At 39.6% G+C, this 16,237-nt stretch overlaps 1 protein-coding gene across 5 annotated transcripts in view; it reads right to left on the bottom strand.

Annotated features, from left to right (window-relative positions):
- cadm1a (cell adhesion molecule 1a) overlaps positions 1 to 16,237 on the bottom strand; it is a 319,703-nt gene that overhangs the window by 69,946 nt on the left and 233,520 nt on the right. For 4 of the 5 annotated variants that reach the window (XM_016228781.1, XM_016228786.1, XM_016228787.1 and 1 more), the window contains 2 exons: positions 8,866 to 9,012; positions 1,184 to 1,336 (listed from right to left, as the gene is read on the bottom strand). In XM_016228781.1, coding sequence (XP_016084267.1) covers positions 1,184 to 1,336; positions 8,866 to 9,012 — 300 coding nt within the window. Of the gene's footprint in view, positions 1 to 1,183; positions 1,337 to 8,865; positions 9,013 to 9,879; positions 10,071 to 16,237 lie in introns of those variants that run through there. The other variant, XM_016228782.1, reaches the window with a different exon arrangement.

The following is a 16,237-nucleotide window of genomic DNA, read 5'->3' as shown; positions in this document are numbered from 1 at the left end:
ATATATATATATATATATATATATAAATAAATAAATAAATGTGTTCTAAATAAAATACAAATATATATTCCTAGTTAGAATTATTGGCACTATTGGTAAAAATAAATAAATAAATATCAAGAAAAATTCCTCTGCTCTCATTCAAGAACAGACTCCAGCATATTCAGTTGCCAGACACTACTGGAACTTCAAACGGAACCGGGCTGTATGGTCAGATGGAGAAAAAAAAAAAAGCTTTTTGGCAGCAAACACACAAGTTGGGTTTTGTGCACACTAAGATAAAAACATACCCCATGCCTACAGTTAAACATACTGCTGGATCTTTAATGTTGTGGACTTTTTTGTTTTTGTTTTTTTTTGCTGGAAGTCCTAGACAGCTTGTTCAGATACAGTACATGGCATCATGGATTCTATCAAATACCAACAGATAATAAAAAATCATAACCTGACAGAAAAAACAAGCGAGCCCAGAGCGGTTTGTGTTCACAATGCATGCTTTTATATCAATATCTGAAAGCACTTTAAAAGGGTCTGAGATCGTTTGGAACGTTCACATATGGACCAAAAATTCAGCAAACTGTGCTCAAACCCCTTAAAAGGACCAAATTTGAAAACATCCTCAGAGAAAACATTTATTTCATAATGAGATTGTGATTTTTTTAAATGAAAGATCAAAAGGTTAAACAATGCAGATTTATTTTATGTATATTGTATATTTATGTATATTTCAGTTGTAAGTTAGACCTATATTAAAACATGAAATGTAGGCTACAACTTGACCTGGACACAAAGGTGGAACAAAACACAGGTGTGTTCAGATGAGTTATTTTTAGAGCTGAACTACTTTTAACTTGACAAGAGTATATTATAATAATAATTGATGAGGCCATGGGAGAATTAAAATAACTGCATTTTATTTAAGGTATTTAAAAAAAAGTAAAGCCATAATTTAAACTTATATATTAAATATGCAGCTTCTTTTGTGCTTAAAATATAAAATGTAGGCTAACTTGATCTGAATGTAAAGGTGGAGCCAAACACAGGTGTCTTAAGACATGTTTCTCAAAGCTGAACTACTTTTAACCTGACATCATGGTGTCTAGCTGAGTATATAACATTATAAACAAATATAAATGACTGTGTGTATTGTATGTTTTGTACATGCATGCATTAGTGTTCATACTTAGCACAGTGATGTCGGCGTAGGCTTCCTGTGGGGGGTCTGTATAGAGCTGGCACACGTATCTTCCCTCGTCTGAGAGAGACACGTTGGATAACGACACACGCAGCTCGTTGTCTGAGAAATTGACCAGCTGGAATCGAGCATCTTTCAGGGCTGGAGAGTTGAAAAAGAAAGAGAGCAGATGATAGAATGAAAAGTCAAATTTTAGCACTTCGCTTCGAGTGCAAGCAACAATAGAAACATGTAGGAGATAATTAGCAGTATTTTTCCCATCTGAAGCCTAAATTGTGTTTCCACTGAAGCAAATAAAGGCAGCCATATGCTTCTTTAAGCTATTGCTTATAACTGACACAATGGGACCTTAACAAACGTGCAGGCTACAATATATTCTTCAGATTAGTTGAAAGGTGCTCCATGGGAATAACTGAAGTGATTGAGATCCCTTTACACTCAGGACCACGGGTGCATCTATTTCTGGCATCGTCTGACCTGAGCATTGTATTAAAACAGGGACAGTAGCCATGGAACATGCCATACTATGCCTTTTCATTTGAACACAGAGGAAAAAGTTCTTGCTTTGTGGTGAGCATGTACAGTATATGGGTGTTTCATAGACACTTTTGTCTCTGCAGACTTTTAGCGAATATACACCATTAAAATACACTAAATTTGACGAACAATGTCCAACAGTGGATAAACATGCAAATTGTGTACTGTAACTGGTTTGATAACATTCTGTAGTGGAAACTACATTTTTGGAATAAAATGGCAGACTTCTTTGTCTTTCATAGCTAACCAGGGACGCGGGAAGTAGGGGTGCTGAGGGGGTTTCACATGGTTGCAAATGCAATGCCAAGTTTGTTCATTTAAATTTATTCAGTTTTAGCATTTAATAATTTATTTGTAATGATCTCTGAAATGTAAATTGTAAGTGGGCTATAATAAACCCATGTTTATCTTTATAAACATGATTAATTTTACTTGTGATGTTTTCTATATGGGATGATTAGCCTAATTCTCATGAACACGTGATGCTAGCGCACGCGCCCCAACACGGACACACAGCACCCCCAACTGAAAGCATCTTCCCGCGCCCCTGTAGCTAACACATCTTTACATATCTTAAAGGGATAGTTTACCCAAAAATGAAAATTACCCTATGATTTACTCATCCTCAAGTCATCCTAGGTGTATATAACTGTCTTGACTGTGTATATAACAAATGAGTTATATAAAAAAAAATGTCCTGGCTCTTCCAAGCATTATAATGGCTGCTAACTGTCATACACGCATTCATGAAAGGGTGGAGTTCCAGCGGATGACATAGGAGTAGCGTAAGCACTGGTGAGAATATGCTAGTCTTGCGAGAACCAAGTTTTGTTTACAGCAAAGGAAAACCAGTCTCCTTTTGACTTGTATCAAACCCTCTGACATTTTTCTTTACAAAACCTTGTTTTGTACTTCTAATTTGTTTGTTTTGCTCTCTCTTCGTTCACCTACATCCTATGTCATCCGCTGGAATGCCACTATCTCGTATACATGCACGACAGTTAGCGGAATCTAGATATTATGGTTTATAAAGTTTTAAATATGGATATTTTTCTTACACAAACACATCACATGTTTGCTTCGGAAGGCATTTATTAACCACCCCAGAGCAATGTCCCCTAACTACATGTGACGCGACAAGCAATTTGGGTGTCCACACCCAATCGCGATGCGACAGAATCAATCAAATATCACAGCCAATCAAAAGCTAGTGTGGGAAAGCTCTCTCTGGAAGCGCACTGCACTCGCAACGAAAATAAATGTAAATGTAAAACCTTTTTAAAATCATAAAATGTATATACCTAGTGACTGATACCATCTTTGTTATGGAATACGCTTGTTGGTTCACATTGAGTTAGCCGTTTTAACGTACATATTTGCTTACATTTATTTTCAAGATCTGAGGTAAACTACCTGTTGTTGCTTTCAGCATGGCTGTATAAGGTCACGCAAAATGATATTGAAACTCATATTAGGTTTAAATTTGAATAAAGTTAATAACTTTAAGAATTTTTAAACACGTTTAACTTTGAATAAAGCACACAATTACCTGAGATTATCTTCTGTTATATAGTTTATATGTTGTTGTTCCAGCCGTGATGTCACGGAAATAGAAACCGTTTCTAAAATAGAAATTTCGTGTGTGACCATTGCGGCTGGTTAGAGCAAAATCTCTTGATTAACATGGAAAATATACCTTTTATTGCGTGTAGTTAGGACACGGTGTTATGATGGTTGGATGCACTTCCCTTTTAATATAACTCCAGTTGTTTTCATCTGAAAGAAGAAAGTCATATACACCTAGCATGGCTTAAAGATGAGTAAATCATGGGGTAATTTTCAGTTTTTGGTGAACTATCCCTTTAAATACTTTGTTTTTGACATTTTCAAGGTTACTTTTGATTGACACTGAAAACATTACTCAAGTACACAATGTCTCTATATAAAAGCCATTTGAAAAGAGGCAATGTGATTTTCACATAATAAAATTAAAATAATAAAACGTAATAGGCTAATTATATTTAAAAGAAGAAACTGGGACACCTGTATGCTTATATCAAATATGACTGACACTTCCTCAGTTTAAAGGCAGATCTGAAAGCTCCAACGCGGCTGCGAGAATCTCACGCCGTTCCAAACTTACGCTTCTCTCTCCTAATTACGAGGAGGAACGGAATCCTTTCGGCCCAGAATAATGAGGAGTCCATTAGGGTTCGCTTTGCCGGTGTGGGAGGCTGAGCGTGAAAAGTAAATGGTGCTGAGGGTGAAATAAAGAGTGAGAGATGGGCGAGATAGAGATGAAAGGCTACCGGCACCCCCCACCCCCATCCGCCCCCCACTCGCGGATAAATTCCAGGCCGATCGACAGACCATTTACGACACCGAGAGCACTCACGCATGCGTATGTTCATGCCCGCAACAGCCAAGTTCAAAGCCGCACAAAAAAAAGAGAACCATGAATAAATAAATAAAGAAAGAACTAAAAGGGGAAATAAATAAAGAAATAATCGGGCATCATTAGAGATTTTTGAGGCGATGGGATCATGAAAGCAGGCCCTGATGGCGCGGGGTGTTGATTGTTCTTGGATCCAGCTGGTTAGCCATGCTCTTTCACTTTCATTCAAAAGAGAGAGAGAGAGAGAGAGAGCATGTGCGTGCACGAGAGAAAAAAACATATTGCTCTACAAGGGCTACAGTCTCTCTGTGTGCTCCGCAAAAAGATAAAGATCTTCACCGTTCTCTATTACGAAGGGCTTTCTTATACTTGCATTTCCCCACGCGAGCCCCCTCAAGCCCCCCGTCCCATCCGAAGCGTGAGAGATGCAGAGAGTCCATTTCTTTCACAGATCACCGCACATGCACATGGAGACTGCGCTGAAAGACCCTGCTGCCAAGGCAACACATTTCTCACCTTTGATCATGATGTCAGTGCGGCGTAAGCTCAGAGCGAAAATACAAATAAATAAAACATCACGCACATGTAGCTTTCACATCTGTATTTCACTCAACACAAGTGTGTGCGCAGTTTACACAGGTACATGTCGGAGCTTGGGAATAATAAAGCCACACGCGCCCAAAAAGAAATCCATGGACCAACAGCAGCGCTATGATATCAGCAACCATTGTGGTGCTCTTTGTTTTGAAACACCAAGCAGTGCGCCTTTCATGTAGCCGCTGCGTAATGTGCGACTAATTAGAATGGCCAGCTTGAAAGCGGGAATGTGGCTGTCAAGGGGAGGGCAGGCAGAAGCTAATGATTTAATTCAATTTATTGATTGGGGAAATGTGGGGATTAAAATAAACTGATAAGGAGCAAGGCATTTTCGGACACAGAGCCGGACACAGTGACAGCGAGAGCTCGCGGGGCCCCAGGAGGTTGTCCCACCACCGTGAGTGGGAACGTTTTTGTCAGCCAGCTACATCCAGCGCGCTGTGGGAGCGGTGGAAAATGAAGCTCAGCATGGTTTCCGGTCCCTTCTGAGGGCATGCTGCCCAGTAAACCAGCTTCCCTGCCTGACAAAACCCTTTAAAGCTCATCACCCTGAAAAAAAGCTTGGACAAATGCATTTGCAGTCCGTGTTCCTTTTTTGTTTTTTGAAACTGTCTTTCATTTGCTGGGGATTTTTACAAGGCTTTAACCTGTATTACGTTCTCAGAGTTTCATTTGGGCAGAAGGCGTAGGGGAACGGTGATGCTGGTCTTTGTTCGTTGTTTTAATTCTCGTCACAATGAGTGTGTGTCGTAACATAGGAGGACTGGCATATATGCAATGGCCAGCATATGCCATACATGAATCTGAAAGTCTCAGGAAGTAAAAAAAAAAAAATTATGCAGCAAGGACAAAAAGACAATGTGAAATAACACAGTCACAGCTTTGTGTCCTCTCAGCATGGCACATTTCAGAGAAAATAGGAGACTTAAAATATCATGCACTGCTACATAGTGCTGCTGCTACAAAATGCTTTCTACGAATAAAATTGGTCTTAGGTTTAAATAAAATCTACCTCGTCTCCAAAGATGACATACAAGACAATCAATATTAGAGAGCATTTAAGGCCCTTTCACATGACATGAAGCAACGTTCCCCAACGCATCAAACTCAATGGAGTGAAGTTATAGTAAGCTAGTTGTATTGCCAAAGTTCAAACTATTGAACCTATTTGCCAGTGACATTTTGAATTGCAGGCAATAAACGTAGGACAATGAGTTTGAGGCATATAATGTCTTTTCTTGCAATAAAAGTTCCAACTTTGCACTTAAGTTTGATTTCATCTCACCAATGATGATTTAAGGCAGTGATGCACCAAACCGATAAAAAACTAGCGGAGACTAAAGTCAACTGTGTTGTCAATTGAAGCCAAAATGTTGAGTTTGAACATGCCAAAATTCCGCAAAGACTACAGCCAGAGAAGCTTGAGTTGGTCGTCACTTTCTTTATATCAGACTGCCATATCGTTATGATAAAAAAAGCGTATAGGAATGACCACGTAAGATGAATATGTAAAACTAAAACAGCCTCTGTGTTCACTTTTGACTTTATACTTATTTGCTCGCTTTTATCACTATTCTTTTCATGCACTGGTCAATCAGAGTGGTCTTTCTCGCCAGATGCCCGGCTCTTACTCAGCATGCTCGGCCAATCGACCTACTGTACGTTGGTTTGGTGTGTCAGGGCCTGTAGAGCACAAAGCAACAAGAAATAACACAGCACACTTTCTTGCACCCAGTAACCTCATAAATCGCCCTTTAACGTTATCTGCAATGTCGTTCACGTGGAGGTCAAAGCAGAGCATGGTTGAACGTTGAAGCCCTGACATGAGTCCCAGACATCTGACATCTGTCCATCAGCTTGGTTTGTCAGGGTCTTTAGAGTACAAAGCAACAAAAAAATTACACATAACACTGTCTTGCACCCAGTGACCTCGTAAATTGCCCTTTTTTATCACTATCTGCCATGTCATTCATGTGGAGGTCAAAGCAGCGCATGCACTGAACGTTGAAGTCCTGATGTGAGTCATGTGAAATGGCCTTTGTGGAATAAATATAATAAATAAATAAATGTTGCTTTACGCTCACACTAGGTGGGGGGTCTCACTATTAAGTAGTTGCTTATTAGCATGCATATTACTAGCATATTAGTTTATAGTACTTATAAAGCACATATTAATGCCTTATTCTGCATGACCATATTTTAGATCCCTTAATCCTACTCCATACCTAAACTTAACAACGACCTTACTAATGATTAATAAGCAGCAAATTAAGAGTTTGTTACTGCTTGTTTAAAATAATTCAGATTTTTTCTGTTAAAATAAATGTTTACAATGTGCTGCACTTGTTTACATAACAATAAAACTTGATAAAAAGCAAAAAGATGCTGACAAATTTGGCCATATGTCCTCTACCTCAGTTTATGCTATATACACACAATTTTCAATTTAATGAAATAAGACATTTCTGAGCTGAAAGCCTTGCTTGTTTATTTATTTTTCAAAAACTAACAAGTAATTTTCCGTTTGTATACAATTTTATATTTTTAAAAAATCTAAAACACAAAAATTCTTGACATCAGTGTTATGATAGCAATATTGAAAAATATTTTTAGAATTTAAAATAACTTTTTCTATTTTACTACATTTGAATGTGTAATTTATTCCTGTAATGGCAAAGCTGAATTTGCAGCAGTATGTAAACACAATATTAAAAATCTATTTAAAAATAAGTTCATTACAATTAAACTGATAAATCAAGAAAAACAGGCCTGGATCACTCCTTTGCAATCCACCGAGCGCAGACAGTGGACAATCTGAAACTTGCTCTAAGCAACCAGAAATTAGATGTTGAAGAAAAACTTTGTGTATCAATGGCCAACGGCTGCCTCTATTATCTGCGCTGGCATCTCCCTCTCTTTCTCTTGCTCACACTCTGTCTCATTTCCTTTCCTTTGCTCCTGTGCTCCTCTTCCGAATCTCATTTGTATTGTTTTCTCAGGTTTAATCCTAGAGGCTCCAGGACACATGCTGCTTCTTCTAAATGGCAGCAATCAATTTTGATTACCGGCCATGGTTACTTTGAGAAGAGCCCATCAAAGTTTTATTAAGAAGACAGGCGATAATTACAGCCTTGCACGGACCAAAAACCTGGAGTCTGAGCCTTGCTAATGATTGGAAGCTGAGAGATAAAATGACGGTTCAGAAGACCTTAATCCAAACTCTGAGAGGACCGGGCACACAATTACTTTAACCGTTACTTGATGAGGACAGTCCCTCAGGCGACTGACGGCTCTCCCATTCACTCCCCTTGACTGGAACACTCTTTAACCACAGTGCCGTTTATGGGGAAGGACTCGGTCTGGCACCTCAGAGAAGCTTATCATTATTTCAGAGAAAAGCGATGAAATAAGAACGACAGACCTTTCTGGGGTCCGTTTGTGGAGACAGGCACCATGTCCATTGAAACCACCTGATATGTGCCGGACTGGACTCAGAATGAACTCGAAAGCACTTTGAAACTACTTAAAAATGCTTCCTGTTGCAACTTTGGCGCAAAGAAAATACCATCATCAAAGTGCTTTTCTGCATATGACATAGGACTGGCAGGTGGAATATTTCATAGAGGGGTGGGAGAGATGAAACCCTTTAGAAAGACTCAGCTATAATTATACAGTGCAGCTGTAGGGAAATATCAGAGCGGTCTTGGGTAAGACGGATCACATGAGAGCAAGGCAAATCGCTGAAAAAAAACATTCCCTCACCAGCCAGCTGGGTCTCTCTATCGGCTGCCCTCAAAAGCACAGTGGATTACTCTAATGCATTAACACTTCCACTCCACTGGGGACGAGCGGCCTGTCAATATTTCATAGAGGGGTGGGAGAGATGAAACCCTTTAGAAAGACTGAGCTATAATTATACAGTGCAGCTGTAGGGAAATATCAGAGCGGTCTTGGGTAAGACGGATCACATGAGAGCAAGGCAAATCGCTGAAAAAAAACATTCCCTCACCAGCCAGCTGGGTCTCTCTATCGGCTGCCCTCAAAAGCACAGTGGATTACTCTAATGCATTAACACTTCCACTCCACTGGGGACGAGCGGCCTGTTTGTGTCTGTGTGTGCCATGTGAATATGTGTACTCACGTCTGACGTCTCTGAAGTAGATGGTCTGTCTGTTGGGGTTGAGGAGCTGGATGACAGAGTCGTCATTGTTTTTGACTCGACAGCTTATGGTGGCTGTATCTCCCTCCACTACTGAGACGTTGTCCGCTATGAGATTCTGGCTTTGGACTGTGGAGGGACAGAGAGAAAGAGAGATCAAGTTGGAGAATGAAAGAGAGGCAGGTCTATTCATCCGTCCATCCAGATAACTTCTGCTATCTATATACTGTACATCTGTTCATCCATCTTATAACTTTCTATCTGCCTATCTATCTATCTATCTATCTATCTATCTATCTATCTATCTATCTATCTATCTATCTATCTATCTATCTCCTGTTTTCTTAATATCTGCCATCCATCCATCCATCATATAACTTTTACTATCTAGCATCCATCCATCCTATAACATGTTATCTATATATTGTCCGTATGTTCATCCATCCATCCATCCATCTATCTTGTTTGTTAAATATCGTATAACTTCTACTCTCTATATATTGTTCATCTGTCCATTCATCTATCCATCTTATAACTTCTACTATCTGTCCATCCATCCTTCATATAACTTTTGTTTTAAAAATATATGCCTGTCCATCCATCCATTTTATAACTTTCACGTATGCTATGTATTGTCCATTTGATCATCCATCCATCCATCCACCCATCCATCTTCTATATCAACTAAATTTTTCAAATCAATATTTCACTCAAATTGTAATTGTGATAATATAATTAACAATGAAAAACAACTATGAAATTAGAAAAAAAATATGTAAATAGAAGCATTTTCATTAGTGGTTTCAGATATTTGTACACTAAATCTAAATAATATGAAGCATCTGCATCATTTTGCTCATCGGTTATGCTATAAGATAAAGGCACTGGGCACTAGTGGAGCTAATACACAAAATTACGAAGAAATGGAACCACTGTCCATTTCCTTAAAGCAGAGATGCAGCCCAGCATCATCTAAACCCACAATCTCACACTTACATGAGTGCACAATGAAGAACAGGTGGCAAAACACAGCTAGAGTGGGTGTGAATACCCAGCAGAGTGTGAAAGTGTTTTTTCCCCCCTCTCTTTCCCGCATAGTGTGTGCTCCATGAGATTGCCTGTTTTCATGTTACACATGCTTGGTCCAAATCCCCTCTGTGGATGAGATCACCATGTGATATGAGCTGCCACTGCCATAGAAATGGAAGCTACAGACCTTGACCACTTGACCCAAAGCAAAAATGTATTCCATTAAATAGGACAGTTCAACCAAAAATGAAAATTGTCATAATTTACAGTATTCACTCTTATCTAAACTTCTATGACTTTCTTTCTACTATGGAACACTTGATTTAAATGTTTGTATTCATTTTTTGGGGTGAACTGTCCCTTTAAGAGACAGATAATTCACAGCTGAAATATATTTTTGCTTTTGCTTTTTGAGGGAAAAAATAAAATTAAATAACACCACATAGCTACCTACCCCTGCAGAGCTAAGAGGAAAACATGAATGGGCTAAAGCTGAAGCTAAATAAATATATTAATGTGAAATGTAACATGACGTTAAGACACCGTCAAGTGCTAATTTGCATGCCTCAGTTGTCAGGCACCTCTAAACAGCCCTGTCACTTAAAGCAGAAGGGAAGAAAGCAATCAGATCATGTGATGGCGACAGATAAGGGGAGACAGTTTAACAAAACTGAATTCAATCAGCCTGCCAGAAGCACAAAGTCAAAACAGACCAAAACAAATGAACCTTGCACTGGAGAGATTTCCTTAAGACTCGTCAAAGGGGATGAGATGTGGATTGAGAGGACTGGATAGGAAATGCAAATAGAATGGCTGTTTATCCCAGAGAGGGGTTAGCGATGAAGGTTAAGCGTGCTATAGCAGTTGTCACGGAGACCGCTATATACTGGCCATTCAGCTGGTGGGTGGTAATCATGCTAAGTGACAAAAGATGCATCGAAAGGGTAAACACATACATGAGCAAACACTGCAGCCATGTTTGGCAAGCTCAATAGGAAAAACAAAACAAACTTTTAACGTGTTAAAGCTAGCTGAGTTGGGGAAGTCGAGTAGTGAGGAACAGAATGCTAAATTAAAACATTCACTTGATAACCTTAAAATAGGCTCTTTTATATACTACTCAATCAACTATAATTCTAGTTTTTTCCCCTTAGTTCATATCCAAACCTCTCCCATCACTGAAAATCCCATAACTCCAATCTTGGCTGAGCAATGCAATATTTTGAACTTAAACATTGCTCGAAAAGTCATTAAAATATAGAGTGTATGTGATAACTCAACTTACATGTAATTAGCTAGTTCGGTGTTTGCTTTGCTCAACTCTGGGGTGATGAGCTGGATGCCATTTTGTTGTGTGGGATGTGAGGGCTGATTCTAATCATCGCTAGACCTCCCGAGATACCGTGTATCTCCTTTACTTCCAAAAATGTTTGCGGAAACCTTGGCAACAAATCTTGTTGATATATCTTTTAACTATTCATGTGCTGGAAAGCAGATGTTTACCCTACAGCAGAAAAACATGTGGCCTATATCAAAAAAATGCTACAGGAACAGACATGAACCTCTAGGGTATGCCAATGAGTCAAACTCAATGAGGAAAAAGGGTAAACATGTTAATTGCATTCTGGCATGCTCTCTGTTAAATTTACATCTCCAAAATGTGTTAGTGTTATTCCATGATAAGAGTAACATTTGTGTGCACAGAACATTTTTTTTTTTAGTTTATAGTTTTATGAGTTTCATTTCATGTGATGAAATAAATATAAATATTTGAAGCTTTAAATTGTATTAATTTAAAAAGTGTCACTAAAATGCAGATTTGTTAAGAGTTTTGCAAGCTTTAATTTTAATTACACATTAATTTTAAACATTCTACTGAAAATATTTCATGTGATGATAATGTTTTGATCATGACGTGGAATTATATCTTAAATAAATTTGATTTTTAAGTACATTTATATTTAGTCATTTAGCAGACGCTTTTATCCAAATGAGGACAATAGATTAGGGAAAACATGAGGAAAATCGGACGATCATTCGATGCATCTTTAATTACAAGTCTTGGTTATTATTATTATTAAAATTTAGGCTTGCAAAACACTTAACACATTTCCATTTTATTTGAAAATAATAGTTTAAATATAAAATACTATGTTTTATAAATATTTGAAACTTTAATTTATGCTATTGAAAATATGTCACGATAAAATTAAAATTTGTTGTTTTTCTAGTTCAAGTTTTTAAATAAAATTAGTTTAAATCATTCTACTGAAAATATTCTATAATGTGATGATTTAAAAAAAAATGAATCTGTTTATAAACATTTAAAACTTCAAATTGTATTATTAAAAATGTGCCATGATGAAATGCAAATTGATTTTCCTATTTCCTCTAGATCAATCAATTAAAAAAAAATCAATCAATTAAAAAAAAAATAATTAAGCATCTTAATCATGAGACATTACTTTAAAATCTAATATAATATAAAAACAATGATTAAATATTAAACAAAAATGCCCAAATGTTGTAGAAAAATTAAAAGAAATTTGTACCATTTTTGGGAAAACACACACACACACACACACACACACACACACACAATATACTCTATTATATAACAATATACAACTATTTGGAATAGTCTTTGCAAAGACAAAAGCATATGTTAAAATTCATGTTCTTAGGTACCTCTTGTTATGAAACCTGCCCCAGCTATATTAACAATTAAGTAAATCTTGTGCAGGGATCATACTGTATTAATAAAGGGATTAAACTTGTTTAGGACCCAAATTATTATTGATTATTGGTGTGCAGATTGGTTTAATTAAGATAATTGTTTGTGTCACTGGATCTGGAACAAGTGAGCGAATGATGAATTCCTATTTAAATGAAGATTTCATTAGCCCTAATGCTCAAGCAAAGACCATCAAAAAAGGGCCCCTGAAAAAAATTTGCTTTCCGTGCATGCATCAACAACAAACAAGGCATCGCAAAAATGGCAAAGAAATTTGTGTGCTGTGCATTTGCATAACTTGTTCAAACAGATCTGTGACATTATCTCTGTATTTAATTACCGACATTCAAAATAAGTAGCACAGAACATTGATCATTTTGGTCTAGATTAAAGCTGTCAGAGGAGGCTACTCCACTCTCAGTGAGGCAGACAAGCCATTTATATCACTACAGGCCCAGCACCACCCCAGCGCCCCTCATACATCAACCCAGAGGAACACCCAGAGCGTGCATGTGTGTGTGTGTGTGCGACACGGAACGGGCTAATGCAGGAGTGCACTGCCGTGCTGTAAAGGTCAAAGCACTCTACTGTCTGCCTCACTAGCTCATCCTGCCTGCTGCACTGTTTAAACAGCATGTATGAGTGAGGAAAACCAAGGCTTTGAATTAGATCTGAATGGCGATGATTGTAAAAGAGTGAGATCCACGTACACCTGTGAGCCAGACTCAGTGAGAGAATATGTGATACCCATCACTATTCTGAGCCGCAAAGGTCAGCATTTGTGCTCGAATATTACAGTCTGGCTAATAGAGGAGAACTCCATGGTTACGGTACTATGTGTTCAGAGAGTGTTGAACTTTCAGAGCAGGATTTTCATTTATGTGAACTTCCTTTTGAATGATTGCACATAGGAAAGAAAAATCACAAATGAGATCTCTAATATTTGCTGAGATTGAATGGAGATGGAATGGAGACTTTTGCTTAATGAGATTCACACCAGTAATATTACATGTTCCCTTATGGGGTTTCAGAAGAGATTTCAATAATGTCTCAAATTGTGCTCCGGTTTGACAAGATACTTGCAATCAAGTCTGAGAAGTAAGTCTCCTGAGGAATATTAGGAGAACCGAAGAAGAAGAAAAAAAACTCTGTTAAAGGGGATTTTGAAGTTCAAAAAAGTGCATCCATCCATCATAAAAAGTACTCCTCACGGCTTCGGTGGTTAATAAAAAAAAAGTATGACCAAGTATGCAAAAGAAACAAAAAATTACTGTAGTCTTCACTGTCACGTGATCCTTTAATATGCTGGTAACACTTTAGTAAAGGGAACAATTCTCACTAATAACTAATTGCTTATTAGCATGCCTATTATTAACATATTGGCTGTTTATTAGTACTTATAAAGCACAAATTCTGCATGACCATATTCTACATCCCTAATCCTACCCAATATCTAAACTTAACAACTACCATACTAACTATTAATAAGCAGCAAATTAGGAGCTCATTGAGGCAAAAGTCATAGTTAGTGGTTTGTTAATAGAGAGAATTAGACCTTAAAATAAAGTGTGACCAATAAGTATTTCACTTCATAACAGTAGTGTGCACTTCAAGTTTAGTATGCATGCTTAGTACGTAGCGTGTTAAAGAACATCTCGGTTACGTACGTAACCCTCGTTCCCTGATGGAGGGAACGGAGACGTTATGTCGAACGACAAATGGGGTCTCACTTGGGAGGCCAATCACCTCTGAGTTTAAGAGAAAACGCCAATGAAATTTGGCTAGTGGATTTTGCATACCTGAGCCACTCCCCATGCATACGAGTATAAATAGACGACACTAATAGTGCATCCACTCTTCACGTTTTACGCTGAGGAGCCGAGAACGTGTCCCAGCAACAGCTAATGGTTCAAGGTTGTGGCATGGGGACATAACGTCTCTGTTCCCTCCATCAGGGAACGAGGGTTACGTACGTAACTGAGACGTTCCCTATCTGTCGGTCACTATGAGTTATGTCGAACGACATATGGGGTCCATGGAAAACGCCACAACCTGAACACTGTCACAACCCTGTGGCGCTGCAATTGTTGACAAGCCGGGACGTGCCACAAAAGCTACGCAAAGGTCGTAACCTTCCCAAAGCCCCAGCGTAAATTCACTGACTTTGGTACCGAAGGGGACCAACGGTGAGTACATCGCTGCTGGAGAAGGCCATGCTGCTGTACCGTCCACAAAAAAAAGCTTTTGAAAGGGATTTCAACCTTCAGTGAAAGATTGCTTCAAATCTTTCTTATTTGTTCTTTCAGCCTGGCAGAACGATGGGGAAGCAAGCCTTAAGGGAAAAGGTTGCTGCGGAGACCACATCCTACCCGTAGGGAGGTGACATGTGGAAATACTGATATGGACTGACCCAGGGGGCAGAACTACATATGGAATGGGTTTCTGAGGCAGGTCCTACCATAGAGTAGGGATGGAGAAACTGCCAGAAGAGACTGACAGAGCGGGTCTGTCAAGGGAAGACACGGGTGTACCGAGAGGAAAACCTTACCGTGGAAGAATACACATGTGGGATTACCCATAGGGAATCAAGCCATATGGATACCTAGCCCAGCACAGGGCTGACCGGGCCTCCGGGCATGCTAACACCAGTATTTGGCCTGGCGTCAGACTGCTCCGCCAAGTCTGACTGCCGGGGGTGCTGGAGGATGCTCGACCAGGGTTCGCCAACCGGAGAACTCAACTGGGAGAATACAGGCTCTCGCATCCCCATGTGAGGGGGAATGGCACAGCAAGCATGACACCGAGCCAGATCTTCCCACCAATTACCTGTTACCCAACACACGGGAAGAAACCGGCTCTACATGAAGTTGTAAAATCTCGCGAAGGTGTTAAGTGTTGCCCAGCCCGCAGCTCGACAGATGTCTGCCAGAGAGGCGCCGCGAGCCAGAGCCCAGGGGGCGGCAACACTCCGAGTGAAGTGGGCTCTCACCCCCAGAGGGCATGGCTCGTCTTGGGATTGGTACGCCAAGGCGATGGCATCCACTATCCAGTGGGCCAACGTCTGCTTGGAGACAGCCTTCCCTTTCTGCTGGCCTCCAAAGCAGACAAGGAGCTGCTCAGAGCTTCTGAAACTCTGGGTGCGGTCCATGTATATGCATAACGTTCTTACGGGACACAGCAATGCCAAGGCTGGATCTGCCTCCTCCGGGGGGCAGCGCTTGCAGGTTCACCATCTGATCTCGGAGGGGAGTGGTGGGAACCTTGGGCACGTATCCAGGCAAGGGTCTCAGGATAATGTGAGAGTGGGCCGGCCCGAACACAAGGCACTCTTAACTTTCTGAAAATGCTTGGAGGTCTCCGACCCTCTTGATGGAAGTGAGTGCGATCAGGAGTGCTGTCTTAAGAGACAGGAACTTTAGCTCAACTAAATCAAACGGCTCAAAGGGACTCCTCTGAAGTCCAGCCAGGACAATAGAGAGATCCCCGGAGGGTATCAGGGGTGTCCTAGAAGGATTCAACCTTCTGGCACCCCTCAGGTACCTAACGATCAGGTCATGCTTTCCCAGGGACCGGCCGTCCACTGCATCGTGA

Source organism: Sinocyclocheilus grahami, unplaced genomic scaffold (assembly GCF_001515645.1).
Source record: "Sinocyclocheilus grahami isolate Dianchi unplaced genomic scaffold, SAMN03320097.WGS_v1.1 scaffold344.1, whole genome shotgun sequence".
In the NCBI taxonomy this organism is placed as follows: Eukaryota; Metazoa; Chordata; class Actinopteri; order Cypriniformes; family Cyprinidae; genus Sinocyclocheilus; species Sinocyclocheilus grahami.
The sequence above is the reverse complement of the archived record's forward strand: the minus strand, read 5'-3'. Positions and strand labels throughout refer to the sequence as shown.